Here is a 24,828-nt window from a genome sequence, read left to right on the forward strand (position 1 = left end):
CAGAGTCTACACCTTTCTGTGATGAAATTAAACTATTTTGTTTTCAAATTTTTACCAATTTGCAAAGGATATGTTCATTGTAGGGACTGTCAGATCCACACCATATATGCCTCTGGTGTTTGGGGTCAGATGACTTCAGGGTCTGCGACATCTGCACCAACCTGAACGTAAGTTTCATTTGGGATCATGAAGCAAAGCTGTACATCACAAAATACTGCAATACTCTATCCCGTAACCGGTCAAAGTCAAAAGGCAGGTCCCACTCCTTGTTAATTCTGTGGCTCATCTTTGTTACGGATGAAGTCTACAGTCAAGTCATAAAACAAACACAATAAATCCTAGCTGGATTCGGCCCCTTCCAGCCCTTCTCTATCTCCAGAGAATATGCAAATGAATCAAAGTGCCTCCCTGTCTTACTCCTGAAGAGCACATTCAGAGCCTGATCCCAATGCCTCCCAAATTTCCAGTCTGTTTGCAATGTCCCAGCAAGTCAAGGCCTAAAATGGTGGCTATGCAGTGCAGTTTCAGCACTCTTCTGGCTCCCTCTGCCTTCTTTGGGCACCAGGGATTCGCAAGAACTTCTAGTTAAACTTGCGCTGGTGAATTTGCCCTTGGTGTGAGAAGCTGGCCTGGTATATGCTGTCCACTAGTTAAAGTGGCCACCTTGCACCAGTCCAAACGACCCTTATTGATGATTTAGGTTAAAGACAACCTTTATTGAAAGCTATCCTAGTGGTAGCTATGGAGAGCAGCCTTCAGGCTAAGTCTCGAAGGAATGTAAAGCAGCTTGGTTTACCAGATTATAACCTCCTGAATGACCAAATGAAAGGAGAACCACACAAGGAATATATAAAAATATATGTATTTATTACTAAACACTCTACTAACCTCTTTATGAGATTAGAAGGCACACAATATTAGGGAGAGACCAAACCATATACTAAGAAAGTGGTATAACAACCACGACTTGATTAGACACAGTGTCTAGAGGACGTAGAATCGCTGGGACCCCAAGGAACCATCCAAAGTAGTGACACAGGGGATCCACGGAGGACGGGTGCAATGTGAGAACACAGACGCGAGCTCTGTACAACTCTATGGGAAAGTCGCGGTTGGAATTTTAAAGATTAAGGACTCTTAGGAGAGGACTTCAAGCAAACCCTTTGGAACGTAGAAGGTTCTAAGGCAAGCACCCTTGAGAGTACCGAGGTACCTGTGTTACCTATCCCAGGAGAGCCAGGTGCATAGGGGTCAAGTTGTGTCAGAAACGCTTTTTGATTTCAGTGGCGTGATGCGAAGAAGTGCTGCTGCCGGGAAGATGAGAAGTGTCCGGTGTGATCCAAGCCGGATCGGAGCTGAGAAGAACCTGAAAGCAGAGGGGACAGAGTCTGGGTCACTTCACAGTGACCAGGGGCACAATAGACGAATGCCCACTGATGTCGGGTGTTTCAGGTGAGAAGAGGTGAAGCTTGACTCTGCAGCCACGGGGAGCAGGAGACGTCGATGACGACCAAAGACTGGAGGTGAGCTGTCCCACGAAGGATTTTGAGAGCTTGGGGGGCGGAGGGGGGGGGGGTCCGTGTCCACATTGAACACCAACAAGCCTTGGCAACTGCAACCCACACGGTCCGAGGAAAGATGCATCGGTGAGGACCAGCATGGTCCTGGGGACTCACCGAGCAATGGAAAGTCAGGGCCCGTCTGGAGCAACCAGGAAAGCCTACTGAAAGTTAAAATTGCCTTCACTGGCACCCACAGGCCAACGGACCAGGAATTGCGAAGGGACCTCGAGCTGAATCACAAAATACCATCTACCAACCCACGGAACACTCGTTGAGTGTAGGCCGGAAGTCTTCAGTGGAAATACTGCTCGGGGTCAGGACTACAAATAGCTCAAAGCACAGCCTCAGGGATCGCCAAAAAGCATATGCTGCTGCAAATGGACACGGTGCACAGGGGTATGGGTTGCACGGTCCCCACGAGGTCTGCGGGTCTCAGGATTGCTGAGAGCACTAGTCGACCCCGGGGACACTTGGGAACCCACCTCTTGTGTTGCAGAAATCTTCGGAGTCCTCAGGAGCTCGGGAGATGCAAACCGGTCAGATGCGTTTAAGGTGCCTGCCTTGCAGGGAAGTAACTCCTTTACTCCAAAGGAGATTCTTCAGCCATCCAGCGTAGTGTAGATAGTCGGAGTACTTGGTTTCTGTAGCAGAGTTTCGTCCAGGTAAATCTAAAGTCCTATAGTCAGGGGTTCCTACTTCATATCCAAGGGAGGGGTGGGGCAATCTCTGGGGACCTACCTATGGGAGAGTAAGGACAGAGGGGTGGCTGCACCCATGTCCTTTTTCCAGTTTCGTGCCAGAGTAGGAGCAAACTGCTCCTGCAACCGGTTTGAGCTGGACTATACACAGGGACACCAAATGTGCCCCCAGTGCACCCACCCAGCCTCCATACACCAAAGACTGTCTGGGAGGTGGTTACACCTCCCTGTGACAAGAAACCTATCGTCCAGCCTTCCCCTGCCGGAGTTTCGTCCAGCAGCAGGAGGGCAGACTTGTCTGTGGCTGGCAGCATCCATTTTGTGATGCCAGGGTGAAGAAAGCTGGTACCGGGTGTTCCGGTGTTGTCATATTTCTCCCTCTAGAAGGGTGGAATCATACCTCCCCCACCAGTTACTGGTGTGGAGGTATGATTCCAAGGTGTTTTGCACCAAGCACAATATGTTTCCATGCAGCAATTTTAAAGTTAGCATTTACCGTGAGGTTATAATGCACTTAAAAGTATATGGTTGGCTGCATCACAAACAACCGCGGAATATAGGCTCCGAAGGTGCAGAGGGGCTCTGCTCATGCAGGAGCACCCTCTCACATAAAACCCAGCACCCTGCCTTCAGTATTGATAAGGCCTGCCATAGGGGTGACTGATAGGTTTATATGTGTAGTGATATAGGATAGATATAGTGAACCTATATCTAAGTAAGGGGTGCATGCACCACCTTACACAGGCTGCTGTAGCAGACCTGTTGTGTCGTTTTGAATGGTCTCCCAGGGGTGGCATATTACATGCTGCAGTCTCTGACAGGCCTCTGGGGTACCTATACCCTGGTATATAGTATACCATTTACTAGGACCTTATAAGGGTACCCCAGAATCCAATCTGGAGTGTACCTAAAGTACATGCAATCAATTTAGAGGAGAAAGCAACTAGGCTGGGGTCCTGGATAGCAGGATCCCAGCCAGACCAAGTCGAAAACGGTGAAACATCAGCAAAAAGTGGGGTTAACTATAAGAAGCAGATCCTACTCTCCTCCACTTGGTACCATTTGTGCCTCTTGAACTGGCTTTGAGTTCCACACCGGTTTTTGTGCTGACTTCTGTCCTGGCGCCATTGTATGTGCTGGTTCCTTTGAGATTGATGCCAACGGCTCCGGAGGAAGATCCACACCTTATATTGGTCTCTGACTCTGAGCTGAACCTGTCTCTACCTCTAAACCCACAAGAGCACAGCCTTTTAGAAACCCTTCTGTTTCTGACACACTATCTTTCCATAAATTGTCCATGGACTCGATAATTCTCGCTCCAGTGCATACTCAATTCATGGGTTCACACTCTGCGACTCTGGGCAATAGCTTGCTTAATCTCCACAATGGCCCCTCGCGGCGGGATGCCTGGCTTTCACCTTGTGGATGCCCTGCTGGGTTATCTCACAGGGGAATACCAGGACGGGTTCCCTAAGCAAGCGCTTAGAGACCAGTTGGTGATTTGCGCTATATAAATATCTTTACATTTACATTTACATTTACATTTACTGCAAGGCAGTGCACATCACACTACATTAACATTTTGTCTCAGACTTGGAAAGCCATAATTACGGTGGTGATGGGGATGAATGTGTCCCACAATATGATAAAAACTATTTGTATGAGGAATTACAGGGGCTTAGATACATCCGCAGACACTGGATGTTTCTCTACCCCAGTCCTGCCAATGAGGAGAGGGCCTCTTTTGCTGTTGTGATTAGAAGGGCAGCTAAGCACCTTCTCATGCCCCTCCCCATTATAGAGGTTAACAACAACATTCTAATGAAAATCCTTCTGCATGGCCAGGCTACTTCCAACCTCTCCTTCCCTTTATTGAGGCTCTTACAGATGCGCACTTGGGAGAAACCATGGTCTAATACTCTGGTCAACTGGAGGTCTCTTGACACCTCAGACCAGCTCCAGACTACCCTGAATCTCTCATGTAGCATCCGACACCAGAGAGCTTGGTGGTTCAGGCGTCCATCAGTAAAGTCAACCTTAACCACCATCCTACATAATGGGTATTTCATGCCCTGCTACCATAGCAGATAGTCCAGGACATTTATCCATGATTCGGATGTTTGGGCCTTTGTCTTAGATCTTAATGAGGTTACTTAGGGGCTCCAGGGCCTGCTGGCCTCCTGCATCCTACTGATCAAAAAATCCAGGTGACACTTATGAAGTATGCAGTGAAACAGTGGAACCTATCAGATTACATTCAGATTTCGGAGAAGACTACAAAAAGATCTGAAGTGCTGGCTGGTCAACTACCATTGGGCCATCAGCAGACTGCTCTCCTTACCCTACCCAGAACTCATGGTGGTGACTGATACAAAACTGCTGGGTTTGGGAGACCATGTGTGCGTGGTGAAGATCAGAGTACTCTAATCTCTGGGGGGATCACAGCTCCACATCAGTGTGTTGGAGTTGCGGCCAATCCACTTCACATTGAAGGCCTTCCTACCAAGCATCAAAGAGAGGGTGGTACAGGTTCTCACAGTGAACGACCTAGCAGGATCTTTAAACTCTAGAGTAGACAAACTCACCTACCAAAGATTAGCTGATCATGAATGTCTTATACCTGGAGGAGGTGCAGGGTGCGTTTCAGCGAAGAGAAGAACACAGTCAATCTTTTCACCACCACCTAGAATGAAGAGTGTCAATACTTGTGTTGGAGTTCACAGGAGGTTGTCTCTCTGAGATGATTTCCGCCTAAGGTGGAGCTCAGAACTTCTGTATACCTTTCAGACCCGGCCTCTCCTAGCTCAAGTTCTGAAAAAGATCAGGAACTACCAGGCTCAAGTAATTGTAGTGGCTCTGGATAAGCCAGGAGAGTACAATACCCAGAATTACTGGGGATGAGCATCTGTCAGTTTATCAAGCTGCTACTTTGGGCAGATCTCCTGTCTTCACATCAGAGCAAGGTCTTGCACCCAGGCCTATGCAAACTGCACGTCCATGCGTGTAGATTTAACGGAAGCAGTTGATTCCATTTGATCTGCCTCCCGAGGTCATTGATGTTATCATGGCAACTAGGTGCCCTTCTACAAAGTTGGTGTACTCCAGGCACTGAGACAAATTCCTGGCTAGATGCCACAAACCCCGGATGAACCTGTTAAAGGCTAAACTTTCAGGCATTTTATTTGTTTTATCTTATGTGCTGGAAGGGCCAGTCACTGTTAATGGCCATCTGTTGGATCTTTAACGATTTTTACGGTTGCCAGATCAGCCTTCTTTGTTCAACTCCTCTGTTGTGATGAGGTTTCTTAAAGGTTTAAAAATGTTTTTCAGTCGAAGCCCTTTGTGATGCCACAGTGGGGCTTTAATCTGGTCCTCACTTTTTTGATATGAAGCCTGTTTGAGGCAATGCACAATAAACCACTATATATTTTTTCCTGGCTCAGTCTTTTTGGTGGAGATTACGATGGCTAATTGCGTGAGCGAGCTGCTTGCACTTTGTCCAGCTGTCTTAATCAATCCTTTTCCTAGACAAACTGGTTGCTGAGCACCTAACCTGCATTCCTGCCAAAAGTAGCGACACCTTATCATGTTGGACAGACTATCACCCTTCTGGCCTTCTTTGCCCTACCTCACCTTTAAAGAGGCAAAAAAGATAAAAAAAATTGTATCCCACAAGAGCCTTAAGTTTCTACATTAATTTGACCAGAGACCATCAAGTGGATGGTCAGCTCTTTTTGGGCTTTTCTGAGGCAAAGAAAGGCAAACCCCTTCAGAAAAGAACCATCTTGTAAGTAAATGCTTCTTTTTGTATGGTCACCCCCAAGTTTTTCAACTGATACTGCTGGTTTTTCTTCTTAGACAGTACACTGAAGCGTGCTAACCAGACCTCAGAGCCAGTGTTCTGACCCTAAAAGTGTATTTTGCATTGGCTAGACCCAATTGGAAAGGGCAGATGGGTAAATGGTACTCTTGTACCAAGGAAATGCAAGTTAGAGGGGATAGCCCAGGGCTTGCAGCACTGATTGTGCCAACCTGGAGGTCCCCCATGTAAAGCAAGTTCCCCAATCTGTCACTGTAGACTGGTAAAGCAGTTGTGCGCTGCTAGCCCAATGTTGCCATTGAAAACCATGGCAAAGCCACCAGTTACCCTGCAAACGTTTGTAAGCCACCCTTCTGGCAGGCCTACCAAGCCATTATGGCAAGGAGCAACATATGAGGCAGGCAGGAAATGTACTTTACGCGCCCTGACAGTAATACAAGCGAACAACCATTCTCCTGTATAAAGACTTGGTCACCCAATTGGCGAGTACAGGCTTACACGCTGAACCCCTCAGCTGTGCTACCTTTGGAACGGACAACCATAGTGGGCATTTTGCAGTATCAAACGCTTGTTACATTAAGCCCTACTTGTATCTCAAGTGGAAATTAATGTAACTTGTTGCAGTGCACAGCTGTAGCAAAACTGCCACTTTGCTGCCTTAATAACTCATGTGACTTCCCGGGCACATATGGAGCCTGTACCACGAGACAGCCTTCAGCCCTCAGAGGTACCAGTAGAGAAAGGCTGCACCAACTAGGACTGCGCCTGCTGCACCTGTTAGCTAGCGAAGAGGGGGGCTGTCCCTGCTGTGTCCTGCTCAAGGAAAAGTTGCCTCCAGGGCCCAGTCAAGTCAAGAGAACTCCAAGAGCCAGCTGATTGGCATTCTGCTCCCAGCACAGGGACACAACAGCTGAAGAAGCCTCCGAGGGCAAATTGGTAGTCCAAAGTCTTCACGCGGCTACCACTGCTGCCGTGCAGCACTGAGAATTCAGATCCGATACTCGGAGTTACTCCTAAGTTAACTGAACTCAGGAGTGCTATCAGAGAGTTGCTGGAACTCTCAGAAGGCGAGTTATCGACTAAGGAAGGATCGGCCTGTGACAACGGGAATCTGGTAGTCCTTTGGCAACTGGACTAAGGCCAAACAGGAGAAGACATCTAGGGACCCCCTCCCCCCACCATCTTTGTGGACTAAGGACTTCCTGCAGGAAGACCCTCGTCAACCGCATTGCATTCACAGCATCCTTAGAGCATCTTCAGCATCCTTCATCCCTTGCATCAGGACCACTCTATAAGAATCCATTTCAATGCTGACAAAGTGCCTGGAATTGTTGAAAGATTGCGTCTCCTGTGAAAGTAACTGTTCTTGAGGACCTTGTTGAGCCCTCTCACTAGCTCCCTCCCTGAGTTGGTTACCCCCAAGTACTTCTTAACAACTACATTGACACATACCTAAGTTTTCTTTAAAAAAAGAAAGTCTCTAAGCATCCGAATCATTGACTTAGTCAAGGCTTGTTCGCTGTTGAGTGAAATTGCACTGATTTATTCTTGCTTGTAAATGATATCTTCGTAACCCCCCTCCCCCACCTCCTGGTGAATCTTTTTTGTTCTAGTGTCTAAATTATTATAAAAATAAGACCTATTTATATGAATTGGTGTCTGATTTCTTGAGTTTCGTGGTGATTTCTTCTCCCAGTTGTTTTGGTGCTGTTAAAATGCTCAACACTTATTCCTTTGTGTATACCTTGCTAATCTGAAAAACACGTTAGTTATAGATTCCTTACCTTAGAATAGATACCTTAGAATTACCCCCGGGCGTCAGACTGGATCTGGAAAGTTTTTTCGTCAGCAGTACCTCTGCGCGTTGGAAGGTGACATCGGTCGGCTCAGCGTCAGTTGTTGGCATCGTGGTCGCCGGGATGACATCGCAGTAGCTACTTAGATGCCGCCCTCGCGCGCTGACGTCAATTCATCTACGACTCCTGGTGCACGTAGGGATGCCAGGCTTCAAGGCCTGCCGTTCCTGTACCCGACTGATGTCGGTTATGGATCCGCATCGTATGTGCCTCTTATGCCTGGAGCGCGACCACGACCCCAAGTCGTGCTCCGACTGCCAGTCCATGGCTCCGAAGACTTTCCGGGAGCGGTCCCTAAAGATTCTTGAGCGCCGGCAGTCGGCTCTGCGCCGTTCGATGTCCCGGTCGCGAGGGAGGTCGAGGGACCGGTCACGGAGTCATCACCATTCGTCCAAGTCTTCGCACTCGGGGTCGGGTAAGTCGAAGCACAATAAGAAGTTCAAGAAGCATCGTCGCTCTTCGACTTCTCCCCATCAATCGGCTGACGAGACGAGGGATGTGGGCGGTGCCCCTCCCGCAGCTCCGCGCGCGGAGCCCGAAGAGTCAACTCTGCGGTTTCCTCCCTTCCCGGGACCCAGAGAGACTCCTGCCCAGCTTCGTACATTTTACCAAGCGATGCACGCCATCTTTGGGCAGCCCGACTCCGCCGGTGTACCTTCGGTCCCCACAGACTCAGTTGGGGGGCCTAGGCCTTCTCCGCCGGGGGCTCTGGCACTGGCGCCGCAGGCCTCCCTTGGATCCAGGCCTGGATCTGGATCGGTGCCGGTTGACCTCATTACACCTCCACTGGCGCCTCTTCCTCAGGCACCGATTCCACTGGCGACGCCGGTAGTGTCCCCGACGTCGCCAGACACCGTATCCGGGACCAAGAGGGTTTTTGTGCCCCTGTTCACTCCTGGGTTCCCTTTTCGACCTGATTGGCACCCAGAGGAGGAGGACTGGGAGGGGTCAGGTGACCCTTTGACAGATCAGCGCTATTCTGAGCAGGACTGGAAAGAGGAACTTGGGGATGCCAGTGGTCTGGACACCTCCCCTGACCTTGGCATGTTGTCTACTACTGTGGCTACGTAGGAGGGAACTTCATACGCAGTGGTGTTGCGTAGGGCGGCCGAGGCCCACAACCTCAAGCTTCCCACAGTGGCGATCAGGACTAACTTCCTGATAGAGGTGCTTCAGCTGGCAGCGAGCTCCTGCTGCCTTTAAATGAGGCCCTTACGGATGTCCTTTTGGGCACCGGATCCAAGCCCAACACGGGGGCTCCCGTGGATAGGATGATTGCCTGACACCACCGCCCGGCTCCAGGTGACCCCACTTTCCTCTCCCAACACCCCACCCCTGAGAGCTTGGTGGTCCAAGCCTCTGCTTCCAAGCGCGCATTCCCTTCCGCCCCACTGGAAAGGGAATCCAAGAAGCTGGATCATCTTGGGAAGAAGATTTTTCCTTCCGCCAGCTTGGGACTTTGGTCGGTAAACACCGCATGTCGTTTGGGCCGTTATTCCCACTCTGTGGGGGACACGGTTGCGCAGGTGCTGCCTCAGTGTCCGGAGGACGCCCGGACAGTGCTCTCCCAGGCTGTTGCCACCGGGAGGGATGCAGCGAAGTTTACCATCCGTTGTGGGCTGGATACCGCCGACTCTCTAGGCTGGACGATTTCCACATCGGTAGCCCTTCGACGCTGCGCTTTAACGGCCATCGCCTTTTTGGCAACAAAGCGGACAACGCTCTAGAGCATTTCAAGTACTCACGGGCTACAGCCAAGTCCTTGGGCCTCTCCACTCGCCCAGCTCAGTCTGCTTTTTGCCCCTTGCGTGGCTACTGATGGGGTGCCCTGCTACATCCTGCCCAGAGCCACAAGCCGCAGCAAGCTTCCCAATCTTCACGCGCCAGGGGACGTAGCAACCACTGCCGTGGTTCAGGGGGGCTAGCGAACGGGCCAGTCCACCAACCCCTCCTCTGCAGCAGCCTCCAAACCTCCCTAGTCCGATATTTTAGGCCCATCAAACGCCAGTGGATAGCAGGATCCGCCATCACTTCCCCACTGGTGCACCATCACGTCGGACAGGTGGGTTTTGTAGATAGTCCGAAGGGGCTACTCTCTCCCCTTCGAGGCTACCCCTCCAGCCATGCCACCTCAGTACCACTGCATGTCGGAGGATCATCTGGGCCTTCTCCAACAGGAAGTCACGGCTCTCCTGGCCAAGGGAGCCATTGAGCACATTCCTGCCCTAGAAGTAGGTCATAGTTGCTATTCCTACTACTTTCTGGTACCCTTGGATCTCAGGAACGTCAACCGCTTCCTCCGGAAGGAGAAGTTCAAAAGGTTGAAGCTTGCTCAGGTCTGGTCTGCCCTCGACCCTGGAGACTGGATGGTAGCGTTGTACTTGCAGGACGCTTATTTTCATATCCCCATCCTGCTGGCCCACCGGTGTTACCTGCGGTTCACGGTAGGCCACGACCACTTTCACTTTACCGTGCTCTCCTTTGCCCTTACCAGCACCCCTCGGGTGTTCACGAAAGTGTTGGCAGTGTTCGCAGCTCATTTGCGCGGATCAGGGGTTCCAGTCTTCCCCTAGCTCGACGACTGGTTGTTGAAGGCGGGCTTGTCCCAGGCAGTAGTCTTCCACCGCCAGACTACGGCCGATCTCCTACGTTCGCTGGGGTTCTCCATCAATGTGCCGAAGTCACACACGATCCCCTCTCAGAAGCTCCTCTTCATCGGAGCGGTTCTGGACACAACGCAGTTTGGGGTTTATCCTCCCGAACAGCGAGTCTGGGATATTTGGGCTATGATTCCGATCTTTCAGCCCCTATCCCAGGTTCCGGTCCGGATGACCCTGAGGCTGCTGGGCCTCATGGCCTCTGCAGCCTGCTGGTCGATTATGCCAGGTGGCATATGCGGGCAGTGGATATAGGGGAGGATGTAGATGTGTAGGCACAGACCACCGTTTTACCGTTGGTCACCCATGAGTTCGTGGGCCAACTCCCCCTATCTTCCATGAAGTGAGTCTTACCATCCAGTCAGGTTGATAGACATGCTAGGTTCCCTCATTGGGACCTACAACTGCTTAAATTACATTACCCTTAATTAGGGTGTGTTCTTCCCCCTTAGGGGATTACCTTTACCGACATTGGTCCTGAAGAAGTGTCGCTCAATTTCGGAGCACATATGACACGAAACATGTCGACCAAACATTTTCACTAGCCACCTAGGTACCTTACGACCTTTTGGTGACACCACTGTTTTTATAAAAGCCCCAGCCCTTTTTTCGAATTAAAATATTCATACGTCTGGAGTCTTTTTTAATAAAATCACTTTTGCACCATAACACATATCCAGCACCTGTTGTCCACATATACACTTCACATACGGCGATCTCAGATCTAAAGAACTCCGCCAAAGAAGCCACCACGCCCGTTGGACATTGCAGCGCCAATCCGACGAGGAGCGCACTATGATGAAGCATGACACCCTAACAGGTGTGTGAGGGCATTACGATCTGAAAACTCAGATCCCCCGGTGACAATAATTACTTTAAAGCATATTGTGACACCTTTCACATACCTGCCATAACAGAGGAACTGATTACCTTCATGTGTCTCATGGCTCTGCAGTGGGACCTGAAGTTCCAGTGGGCGCAGCATCAGGGGAATCTGTCCGATTGCGTCCAGATCTCGGAGGACACTGCTCGACAATTGCAGTGGTGGCTCACGAACCATAATTGGGTCAACAGCAGATCCCTCTCCCTTCCCCAACCAGAACAAACAGTGGTGACAGACGCATCCCTTCTGGGATAGGGCGGCCACATGGGAGAGGCAGAGATGAGAGGCCTCGGGTCTCCGGCGGAGTCTGGGCTCCACATCACCCTTCTGGAGCTTCGGGCGATTTGTCTTGCACTAAAAGCATTCCTTCCCCCTGTCCGAGGAAGAGAAGTGCAGGTGTCCACGAACAACACCACCGCCATGTGGTAATGCAACAAGCAGGGCCCTCCGCCTCTGGACATAGCTGGAACATCAGGGCATATCCCTGGTGGTTCAACACCTGGCAGGTTCCCTGAACGCCTGGGCGGACAAACTCAGCCGCAGGTGCATGATTGATCACGAAAGGCGTCTTCACTCGGAGGTGCTGCATGGTCTCTTTCGACAGTGGGGAGAGCCTTGGTTAGATCTATTCGCCACCGAAGAGAACGCGCAATGTCAGCAATTTTGCGTGTTGGAATTTCCAAGGTGGCACTTGCTAAGGGGACGCTTTTCGTCGCGAGAGGAGTTGTGGTCTGTTGTACGCCTTTCCGCCTATACCACTTCTGCCCAGAGTACTGAAGAAGATCAGACGCGACCGGGCCCAAGTCATCATTGTGTCTCCGGATTGGGCACAAAGAGTCTGGTATCCCGAGCTGCTAAACATGGCCATCGATCCTCCGACTCGTCTGCCCCTTCGGGAGGATCTTTTGTCGCAGCAACGGGGGACGGTCCTCCACCCGAACCTGTCCAGCCTCCTCCTCCTTGCGTGGAGATTGAGCGGCGGCAGTTGACGTCTTTTGACCTGCCTCCCGAAGTTTGCGATGTAATCTTGGCAGCCAGGCGTCCCTCCACTAAGACGGTATACGCCTGCCGGTGGAACAAGTTTGTGGCATGGTGCACAGCAGAGGCCGTGGATCCCCTTTCTGCCCCTCTTTCAGAGGTTCTCTTGTTTCTTCATTCTTTGGCCCAGCAGGGCTCTGCTCTGGGCACTATCAAGGGCTATCTTTCGGCCGTCTCTGCCTTCCTTCGGCTTCCAGATCAGCCTTCTCTTTTCAAGTTCCCGGTGGTTAATTGTTTCTTGAAAGGCATAACTCATCTTTTTCCTCCTATTCCCTTTGTTATGCCTCAGTGGGACTTGAATCTAGTCTTAACCTACTTAATGTGCGCTCCCTTTGATCTGCTTCACAACAGTCCTTTGAGGCTTCTGACGCTTAAACCTGCATTCCTGGTAGCCATCACATCTGCCGGAAGAGTGAGTGAGCTCCAGGCTCTTCCCTCCAAACCTTCTTTCCTGTCTGTCCATCCGGACAAGGTGGTTCTCAGGACTCGTCCATCCTTCCTTTCTAAGGTTGTCACTGCCTTTCCCATCAGGCAGACCATTACTTTGCCCACCTTCTTTCCGCCTCCTTCGAAAGAGGAAGAGAGGCTCCACCGTCTGGTACCAAAACATGCGCTTTCTTTCTATCTGGATCGCACAAAACCGTTCTGGGTGGATGACCAACTCTACGTGGACTCCAAGAAAGGTCGGCCGTACACAAGCGAACTATTTCTCGATGGGTCGTTTTGTGTATTAAAGCATGCTATTCTCTGGCTAAAAAAGAGACTCCAGTGGAGCTACACGCCCAATCCACCAGGGCGACGGCAGTCACTATGGCCTTGGGAAGAGCAGTTCCTCTACATGACATCTGTCAGGCAGCTACGTGAGCATTACTGCAAACATTTACAAAACACTACTGTCTGGAAAGCCAAGTCCGGAGAGACGGCTTCTTTGGTCGTTCTGTTCTCCAGGACTTTCTGGTGTGATCTTGGTTCGCAGACCCACCTTCGGGGTTGGTATTGCTGGGGTATCTATTCTAAGGTAAGGAATCTCTAACTAACTTGTTTCTTTCAGATGAACGAGTTGCTTACCTTCGGTAACGATATATCTGTAAGAAACATTAGTTAGTTATAGATTACTTACCCCCCACCCATCCTCCCCGTTCTGCGAAATTATTTCTAGGGTTAAGGATATCCTTTCAGGGCCCTATTTTTGTGCACCAGTTGTCAGTGTCTTGCATGTCTCTGCGTTTCTGGCGGGGAAAGTTGTGTACAGAACTGACGTTAGTGCGCGATGGCGGCGTCTAATTAGCTACCGCAATGTCATCCCGGCAACCACTACGCCAACGACGCACGCTGAGCCGACCGACGCCACCTTCCAAAGCGCAGAGGTACTGCTGACGTCTGGGGGTAATTCTAAGGTATCTATTCTAAGGTAAGGAATCTATAACTAAATAATGTTTCTTACAGATATATCGTTACCGAAGGTAAGTAACTTGTTCCTCAGTGCCACAGCTACCCAGGATTGAGCTGAGGGTCTGACAGATGAATCCTGAGGGTCCTAAAGGGGTTAGTAAGTGAATTACATGTTGAGACTGCACTGCCACACCGTATAATACCCCCCATTTTCTCACACATCTCTTGGTGGATAGTGCACTTCATTAAAATCTGCTATGCTCTAGCTAAGAAGCAGCCACCTAAAAGATTATGGACTTATTCCACTGAAACGAAGACTGTGCTGGCATTCGTAGTGCTTGTCCTGGATATCTGTCAGGCTGCTACATGGGCATCAGTGCACATATTGCCTTGATGATCAGATCCATCGAGAATGGGCATCTTGCCTGATCAGTCCTGCAGTACTTTTTGGTCTGAGCCATTCCACAGACCCACCACCTGGAAAGGTATTGCTTTGGTATCTGCTCACATAATGAGGATATCTGCAAATAGAAATATCCATCAGAAGAATTACTCACCCTATCTCAATGGATTGCTCACTGGGCCCCCACCTCCAAATTGTGGAGTGGCCTCTTTACCATCTAAAAAGGTCCCAAGTAAGGAATTCAACACGGTATCAAACTATTTGTTCTACTGTCATCATCTGAGGACACGGAAGTACACAAGTAACTGGCATCAGTTCACAGAGGTGGTGCTTGTATTCGACTCCAATCCCTTACTTCTGGAGTGGTATGGAGTTTCTACAGAGCCCTTCAGTGCCTCTTAATGGCTTGGAGGAGCATTGCTAGAAGAATTTCCAGATCCAGTCTGGATATATTTTAAAGTTGAGGAATCTTCTTTTAAGTAGTTCCTGCCCAAAACTAGTTTTACCAAAGGGAAGTAACTTATTCATATGGGATGGGCACACAGTTTCCTCCTCCACTTGGTTGATCCTGTCAGTAGCATGGCCTTGTCTCAAAGATTAAGCCATGCGGTTATAGGTGTGCATGGTGATACAGTAAAAATGCAAATGGCTCTTTTTCAGTTATAATTCCATTGATTAGTCCCTCTGTTACTAGGGTAACTAGTAACCCTGCAGCTAATATAAGCACAGACATTCCAGGATGTGTGCATCCCGCACGTTCCCCCCCCTGTCCCCTCCCCTCTCCTCCCTACGACAATGACAATTTATTTGGATAGCTGCCCCATCCACTTTTAGTGGTATTTTCTGTGCCCATTAAAGTGGCCCCATGTAGGGTGGAAACAAATGTTCAGTTCTGGAGCGGGAGCCTAAGAAATGGCAACAAGATCCACATGCAAAAGGCACACAAATTACCCACTCGTAACTAGGGAGACAGTGACAAAAAAAATAAAGCAGCATTCTTTCAAGGCCCTGTAATTGGAATGAGTATACTGTAACTCCTTTATCAGGGATTGATTGGAGGGCAAGTCTGGTGCCAAGTGGCGTTGTAAGTACAGCTTCAATAACATATATAAAAGTTGCTGAATTTAATATTCTTGTAGCCCAATCTACGGATCAAGCTGTTGGCCTGCTGCAATTTAAGCTTCTGCTTGTCCCAGCTCCCTGACTCTCGGTGCCCCCTTGATGCGTTTGACTGAGTGTCCTGGGGGTGCAAAGCTTTTACACTGAAAAAATTCAAGCAGGCAGGTTGGCTGAATACTTCAGCTAGGAATCGTTTGTGTTTTTTTTTTTTCCCCTCGTTTTTTTATGTGGCCATGATTCAAATGGACGGCCGAGAGGAGTTTGTATTGTGCAGCTAGAGGTTATTCTCAAATGCTACAAGATAAACCAAGGCTAAAGAAACAGTTGATGGATGGAATGCTGAACAATGCAAACATTCACCCCCAAATCAGTCTTGACCATGTTCCTTGTGGGAACAGTCCAGCCCAAAATGCCAAGCCTGGTCCTCCCTGGACCGGAAACAAGCATCCTGGGACCGGTTTCAGGGCATCACCCTTCTTCAGCCAGGCTAGCTTGAATCCAGTGGTGTAGTGAGCTCGAGACCCACGTCTGGGCATACCCTTCCCACTTAGGGCGACATATGCTAAAGAAACAGTTGATGGACGGAATGCTGAACAATGCAAACATTCACCCCGGTCACAAGGATCTCGGTTAAATCCATCATTCTTTTGCTCATCACCCCACCCTAGTTTGGACCCAGCCATGTGCAAATCAGTCTTGACCATGTTCCTTGTGGGAATAGTCCAGCCCGAAATGCCAAGCCAGGTCCTCCCTGGACCGGAAACAAGCATCCTGGGACCAGTTTCAGGGCATCACCCTTCTTCAGCCTTTAAATCGGTTTATATGCTCCTGGTACATTAACAGTACTTCTATGTCCTGTATGGAATGTGTTCATCTGGTATTTCATCCTGAGTGTAAGAATGAAATGTATGTGTGTGTGCATCTGCAGGTGGGAATTTAATCCAAGAATAGAATACCTCCGTCTTGAATTCCTCGTGTCTCAATCATGAAGGTAACAGTCCCACCTAATGCTGGGATTACATATTCCAATAATTTCATAGTAAGTGCATGTCTGCAATTTTCTGAAATGTTAAGAGCACCTTACTGCTCTTCTTCCCCTGCATTTGCAGCGCCGTCCTGGATAGACATTGCAAAAAGAATTTCAAGGAAATAGAGATAAGGTTTCACACAATATGGGGAACCATAATCCTTCAAGCTTGAATAAACCTACAGCCAATACATAGGATATGCCTACTCAGCTGTGGCGTATTTTCCCTTCCCACTCCACACGTCTCTGGGTAGACGTGAGTAGGGGCCTCTGAGAAAATACGACTGAACTACTCAGATTTGACCGTTAAATAAGAACCAAACCAATGTTGACGCCATGTCATTCCTACAAATCTATATAGAATATGCGCTTTCAGAAAACATAAACCAATGGATTGGTGTCCCGACTTACTCCAGACATCCCTATAGAATATGTTCAAGTGTAGACCAGCTAGCTCACAGTGCCACTATAGGCCCCACAAGGTTACCAAGGAGCGAATAGTAACTGGCAACTATAGAACATGACAACTCTGACCCCTCAGGCATTGTGAAAACAGTACAGTACTTTTCGCTCAGTCACTCAAGCTTACTTTGTCTCAGAGATGTATACAGAATAAACAAAGGGGAAGTTTTTCATAAGCATTTATTGAACCAGCGTCATTCTAGTATAAAATACGCGTGCTGCAAAAACCATTAGACAGAAACGTATATATACGATTACAAGCACCAAGAGAGTAAATAAAAGGTAGAATTCTACCATGGTGCTAAAAACAGTGAATATATGTAGGCATATATGTGAGAAAGTGCCATCTTTCTTGCATGGTATGCCCCCACTTTTTGCTGAATTGCTGGATGTACTTTGAGTGTGCCCTTGACTCCTGCCAATCAGGTGCCCAGGGCCTATGTTCCTTCCCTAAAAACCTAAAACCCAAATTGGCAAACCCTGGCCACATGTCAGCCCCTGGTAAATGGTACCCTAGGTACCCAGGGCCTTGTGACCAGGGAAGGCCTCTAAGGGCTGCAGCACTCATTGTGCCACCCTTAGAGGCCCTGTACCCTAACACACACACACTGCCCTTGCAGGCTGAGTGTCTGTGTACAAGAGAAAACAGAGTCGACATGGCACACATCCCTGTGTGCCATGCCCACCACCTACACTGCCCTGGCATACATCAGCCACCCCTCTAGCTGGGTGCCCTATGCCAGTGGTGTGGGCACAGGAGCATGAGCCCTGTGCCCCTACAGTACCCCGGTCCATTTCTGGGCACTGTAAGTGCAGTGCTGCCATTTAAGAGTACATGGTGCTGAGAGCTCGTCAAACACAAACTCCACAACACCATAATGGCAACACTGAAGACTGTGAAGTTTGGTATCAAACTTCTCAGCACATTAAACCCGCACTGATGCCAGTGTGGGATTTAATGTACCAAGCACCCCACAGGGCATCTTAGAGATGCCCCCTGAAACCTAACCTACAATCCACATCTGGTCTGAGAGACTGCCTAGGCTGCCACACAGCAGACCTGTTGCTGGACCCCTGGGTTGGAGAGCCCCTGCTCTCCTGGGCCTGCAACAATGCACATCCTGGGCGAGGTGCTAGATCTCCTCCCCCAGGATGGGCAGGGGGAAGCTTCAAAGGCATGCCGCCTCTGAGAGCTTCCCCAGGCCACTGCAACCCCCCACTCTGGCGGGAAGCTTGGCCGGCAACCCCAAAGAAGGACAGGGGATGTGCCAGCCTGCCAACCCCACCGCTCAGGTGGGGGAGGCGAGGTGAAGCACATCTCCGGGCTCTCACCATCTTGAAGATGGGGAGCCCTGCCCAATCAGGACTAGGCTACTGCCCTCCTCCCTCAGGAGAGAGGCAGGATAGGGGGTGTACACACCCCAGGACAGGGACCCATTGGTCCCTGCCCTTCACCTACCTGTAACGCCCCTAAATCTAGTATTTAGGGGCACCCTGAACCTTCCTTCCCCAGATTTCGAATTACAGAGAAGAGCAAGAAGAAAGAAGACCTGCCCTGCAGCTGCTAAGAAGAGGAAGACACCAACTGCTTTGGCCCCAGCCCTACCGGCCTGTCGACCCTCGAACCTGCTCCTGCTACAACCCGGCATCTCTTGTGGCCAGCAACCTCACAAACCCCGGAGGACCTGGCTACCTTTTGGCTCTAAGCCCCTGGGACTCCCATGAGTAGAGGCTCTACTCAAAATCAGCTTCTAATCCCTGGCATCAGCCTGGAACCGCGAACCCTTCACACTCTGCACCCGCCAAGCCTGGCCTGTGCCGGAGTGAACAAAGACCACGAGACGACCCCGCGGCGACTGTGACCCCGAGTCCGGCACCCAAGAACTTCCCTCGACGCTCCTGACGACGCCTGCAGCCTCAGAACAAGGTGCCCCCCCAACTGCGATCAACAGAGGTTAAGATTTTCCGACACCAAAAGGCACCCCGGCGCTCCGCGGCCCCCTGTGCCCAACTCCGGGCTACCTACCTATCCTCCAACTACCCAACTTACCTCTCGAAGTGGTGGTGGCACCTGAAGATTCTTCGTCCCCGAGCTTACAGTCTTTTTCTAAACCGGAGCTTTCCCATTGAAATCAATTGAGCGCCCGAAGGCTCAAAAGCACCCTGCACCCAGCCGCCCGAGTGGCCCTGGCAGTGTAGCCTCTACACCTATCTACTTCTCCATTCGCCCTGAGCAAGTGACCAGGAGCCCAGCTCCCACAGCCGCGTGGCCTGCTAGTCCGCAGCCACCAACCAAGGCCCCCCTGCCTCTCATAGGATAAAATTGGGCCTAACTCTCCCTGCACCGGGCTTCCCCTGTGCCGCTGAGGGTGCAACAACTGTATCTACCTGACCCTGGGAGACCCCTGAGTCTATGCCCAGAACCTTAACTCTGCCAGTCGAGTACTTACCTTAAAGCCGATAACTCAATTTTCTCCATAGGGTAACATTGACTGGTTTTTCCTGAAGTGTGGACTTTTCAAAACCTAAAATATTCACCAAAAATCAGCCGAGTAACGAAAACGAAAATACTCACCTGCTATTAGGTGAGCTCCCGGTGCTGGACTCTCAAAAATATTCACAACCATACTTACCAGTAACCCAATTTTCTCCCATAGGAAACCATTGACTGTTTTTCTGTAAAATTTCTTCTAAGTGTCGATTTCTGCAAACTTTAAATATTCTTTAAAAATCTTATAAATTATGACAATGTAATTACTTACCTGTTTTGGATAAAGGTCCCAGTACTGAGTCTAGGCACCCAGTACTGGATTACAAAAGTAACGAGAACATACTATACCTGCAACTTGAATTTTCTTTCATAGGGAATCATTGACTGTTGTCTATGAAATATTTAAAGTGTCAACTTTTAAAATGGCAAAATATTGTCTAAAAATCATAACAGTAATTAAGTCGACTTTTATCACTTGATTCCAAGTTCTGACCCAGGACTGAATCTAGGATCCAGTTCTGGAATTCCAAAAGTAATCCTAAAAGTAATCTGTTGCAAATAACTTGAAACTTCCATTGAACTCAATGCATTACTGTGTTTAAAATTGTGTTGCCTATTGCAACCACTTGTTACTTTCTACAAAAGTCAATTGCATATTGCAAAAGTATTTATATAAAGCATCTCATTCCGAGAAAGTATATTTTAATACCTATTGTTGGTTCCAAAATAAAATAAGCATATATTTTTTTTATATATAAACCATTGGCCTAGAGTTCAGTTATTGAGTGTGTGAGACCATTTGCTGACTGAGTGTGTGCAACAAATGCTTTACACTGTCCTCTGATACTGCCTTACTGCTCGACCAAGCTACCACTTTAGAGAGTAAGGTTATATCTAACTTTAGCCTCTGCCAAACCTCTGGGGACTGTGGACTCTGTACACCCTGTACCTATTTGGGAACAGTATATACAGAGCCACTTTCTCACAATATAGATACATGGCAGTTAGCATACATACTCCTAAGATGCTAACCCTAGGTAAGTGTACCTAGCAGGTGTGTAGGTGGAAAGCCAAGAATTCCCCTAGCAAAGAGCCTGATGTGAGAGGATGAAGGACCCCATCTTGGTCTCGAGTTGAACACCACACTAAGATGTCAGACCACTGGTTGCTGGAGTGTCTGCGTGCAAGGTCTTCAGCATCTTGTGTCAGCATGGAAGCTTCTCCTCTGGTTTACCCAGGGAAGATGTGGTGCTTTTATACCCGTAAGGTACCCTCAGGGGTTCTATCTAGATATGTCATGTTACTGTGGGCCTATTGTCCAAGGAGGAAGATATCGTTATTATACAGGAGATGGGAATCCTGCTGTGATACTGAGAATCCTCATGCATAATAGATGAGGCTAGTTTACGAAGAAAACCACAACATTTATTTGGCACCTAACAAGGCAAAAGGTCAGCGCTAAAGCCGTTATGTAGAACAAGGTAGGACAAATGTAGGTAAAAGGTTGTGTAGCTATCTAGGCCTATATTGGGGTACATTGGGGCTCATCACACCTTCAGGCCAGATGTATTGGCTATGAAGATAACTTTGCTGCTAATTACGTATACCATTTCGATATTAGCAAGGATCACTAGTTGTCAAGAGCTGTCCTCCATTCTTAATTCTGCAGTTATAGGGTAAGCATTGTCTGAAATACCTACAGGGAATGACATGCCTTCTGTGTATAGATAAGTCCAAAGGCCATGCTGTGTGCTTATAGCCCACTGAGCTCAGATGAAAATGGGGCTCTGCTGGAAGGAGGGCTGAGTTTGTCCATGGCTGAAGGGTATGCATTGCACCCAGATGCCTCTGGTCACAAAAGAGTCATGTAAGCTCTGGTGGTAGGACTGTTGAGAATAGGACCAGGCTGATGGGCTTCTAGTCATAGTTGAGCCCAGTAGACTATGAAGGTGCATTAAAAGACGTTAATGAATTCATACATGGTGTGAATGACGGTGGGATGTCACATCAGTAATGATCAGTGCTACTGTAAACATATCCATCTTTTCATAAATAATAGGACATGGGGGATTTATGTATCATGCAATTGCTCACATTTGCAATGCCTTCCATGATGTCTTCTGTGATATCCTTTGAGATGTCATCTGTGAAAACATGAGTGAAGTTATGAGCAGTACATTGAAAGGATTGTAGAGCTCATTCATGAATCTCAATTATTTGTTTTTCTTTTATGCCCCACCCTATACGCTGTGTCTTTTTAATTGTATTTGTGTTTTGTTCTACAGGAGGATCTGTTCCAAACACCAGGTTTGCAAGATGAGCTTCAGAAGATCATTGACTGCCTCGACACTAGCATTCCAGATACAATCCGTATCCTTTCAAATATTTTGACTACCAAAAATATGAGAAATCAATATCATTTTCACTGGCACAGAAACCTTTGCTCTCTTCATTTTAAAATGTCATTTTCTTTGTTGTGTCCATACAAACTTGACATTGAGCCCAACCTAGGCCCAACAAGAGGTTGCAAGGTATATATTTGTCTAGTCTAATGTGTGTGTTAGAATGCAATATTTTAAAGCATAACTAGGAGTGTAGAGCTGACAGTCTGACAGAGTATACCATATGATGACTTATTTTTTTAAATGTGCGACTGGCTGACCGGATCTCTTTCCTCATTTATTTTTTTCTGTTAAAAATTGTTAAGTTGACATTAAGTCAAATAATTTTTAATTACAATCATAAAAACAAAAAGACTTATGTACATATTCTAAACAAAAGCAGCTAAGCAAGTTTTGACCATGTATTAATCATAATGCATCAAATATTTTATACAAAGATAAGAACATATCGCACATACATAAATAAGTTAAAAACATAGTCTAAAAATGTTGTTTTATGTATATTATTGCACATAATTAAAGCTTTTTTCTCTATAAAGTCACCACCCACAAAAAACTTGACATAGAGTAGCATATGTCCCAAAAAGGTAATGTTGTAAAAACAAGTATGCAGGACGCCATTGCTTAAAATCGCAAGACTTTAACAGTGGGACAATATAATGTTTAATCTGTTTGGTATATGCTTTGCAAAGATACACCATGTGCAAAGTACTCTCTTTTGACACTTGGTCGCAAGGGCAGTTATCTAATGGTTGGGACCAGTCCTTCATGTCGATAAAGCTGTGAAAGATGTCCATTCTGAAGCACGTAATACCAACCTATGCTTGGGGTTTATAATTTACTTAAGATAAAGTTGCATATCAAATGTAGTGAGAATGGATTGATTTTTTAACACAGTAGGTTTTAACAGTTCTGCAGACATCCTAAGTTCTTCCAGGTGTGCCCGGCACTTAGCTTTCAAGTCTTTCCTGCTTAGCTCTATCAAAGGATCACGCTGCTCGAAATATAATGGGTGTCCCGTATCAGAGAAGAATTGTTTAATGTAAAGTAGCCATGGGAAATGAAGTGCAAGACTTAAGTGAAGACCATCTCTAATAATGGTTCGGTAAAAACCAGTTAATTCCGAAGTACAAATTTTGTGTCATAACAGAATGGGTTGTATCTTAATTATATCAACAAGAAATAATAGTCCCAATACTGTGTGTCAAACAAAGGAACAACATCATTTAGGTACGGCAAGGAGGTGCCTAAAAAATATTTTTTTTACAGTTGAAAGCATCTTACAGATAGCATGTCCCCACACACCCGTCCCGTAAGTAACAATGGATAGTTATTGTGCTTGATGTATCTTTAACATTTCATAAGACAGGTTTGTACCTAGCTTTCTTGTGAAATTTAACAGGGACAAAAGCGATTTTCCAAACGGAAGATTCTTAATCTTTACAACTTGCATCCATGTGTCCTCCTTGTCAAACAAGATACCCAAATAAAAGAGGTAATTGTAGTGCTAATCTTTACATCAGATATTTTAATATTGTGACTTTTTGCTGTCCTATTTCCACATTTCATGATGTATGTTTTACTTTCATTAACTAAGAGACTCTGGTTTTGCTTATAGGTAACAAAATTAGAGAGCAGTCCTTTTAAGCCCAAAGGTGTTTGAGCCATGAGGACCGCATCGTCCACATAAAGGAAGGGCCAGAATGGGCCGATGGACAGTTTGTGAAGGTCCATAGATTTGCTGGCCTATTCACTCCCTAGACTATTAATATATAGAAGGTAAATAAGAAAGGAGCACTATGCAGAAGGGCTGTGTGCACTCACCATTAATACTATAGCGAACTTTGGCCCTACTACCTCCATATAGCTCCCTTAAAAAATGGATACTAGATGTCTCTACCCCTAAATCTGTTAAAATGTTCCAAATCTTACCATGGCTTACGCAATCAAAAGCAAATGAAAGGTCTACAAAAATGTTATTCTTTTTTATTATAGTATATTACCTAATAATGCAACTTAAATTTAGTCTCAGTTTTATAGTCCCTACTCAGAGGCATAAACCGTACTGTAAATCAGAGGATTTAGTTTTGATTCCGCCCAATCCTGAAGTCTATTCAAGATAATCCGGCAGGCTATTTTGACGGTAGCACGCAGGATTAATGCGATCACATTTTTTATAATTAGGGACTGTGATTGATTGCCCAAGTTGGTGGGAGATCTATTCTACAATAATCGCCCCATACCAGAGTCAGTAAGGGTCCCTATAATAAAGTATTACCTTTAAACATGTCCACCAGGATGCCATCGAGGCCTGGAGCTTTACCCCCTTTGTTAGTGTTGATTCCCCCAATAACTTCTAGTAGGTTAAATGAGAGGTCAATATTGCTGTTATTTAAATATTTAGGTGGATTATCATCGGCACTAAGTACTGGGGTCACCATCTCACTAGAAGGAATAGAATATATTCCAGAGAAATAGTCGGTCCATACCTTTTCAATGATTGCTATCTCTAGCCTAGGTCGCCCCTCCTCCATTAAAGTTGGAGAATTAGCCACTCACGAGAATGCAATATTATCCTTGTTCAGACATGCTTCATGCACAGATTCCCAAGCTTTGTCTGTTAAGGATTTTTTTCTCTGCTTCACAGCTCTCTAATATTCAGCGCTACAGAACTGTACCTCAACTTGGTACCTATGCAACGCCTCCTGTAGTCTTTTGTGGGATTTCGAGCTTTCCAAGTCAAACCACCCTCTTAAATTCGAGAGTCCTTCCTTAACCCCCCCTTCTGTCCTCCATTAAAGCCTCATTACGGGTGTGTGAATCAGCTGTCTCATTAAGACATAGCTCAAAAGCATCTCTATGTAAGCATATTAATTGCTTCAGGAAACGTTCAGGTTCAAGCGGAGTCCAACACAAGATATAACCATTCCGGGAAGCTAACTCAATATTGTCAACCACGGCTAAGGTTTTACTTAAAGGTTGGTTGTGAGGTAGAGTTATAGGTAAGTTGGATACTCT

General features: G+C 47.5%; 1 protein-coding gene across 3 annotated transcripts in view; it reads left to right on the top strand.

Annotated features, from left to right (window-relative positions):
• OCRL (OCRL inositol polyphosphate-5-phosphatase) overlaps positions 1-24,828 on the top strand; it is a 566,508-nt gene that overhangs the window by 504,368 nt on the left and 37,312 nt on the right. For all 3 annotated transcript variants that reach the window (XM_085607761.1, XM_085607762.1, XM_085607763.1), the window contains one exon: positions 21,694-21,778. In XM_085607761.1, the coding sequence (XP_085463887.1) occupies positions 21,694-21,778 (85 nt within the window). The remainder of the gene's footprint in view (positions 1-21,693; positions 21,779-24,828) is intronic.

This window comes from Triturus cristatus, chromosome 5_2, assembly GCF_964204655.1.
Source record: "Triturus cristatus chromosome 5_2, aTriCri1.1, whole genome shotgun sequence".
Taxonomy (NCBI): domain Eukaryota; kingdom Metazoa; phylum Chordata; class Amphibia; order Caudata; family Salamandridae; genus Triturus; species Triturus cristatus.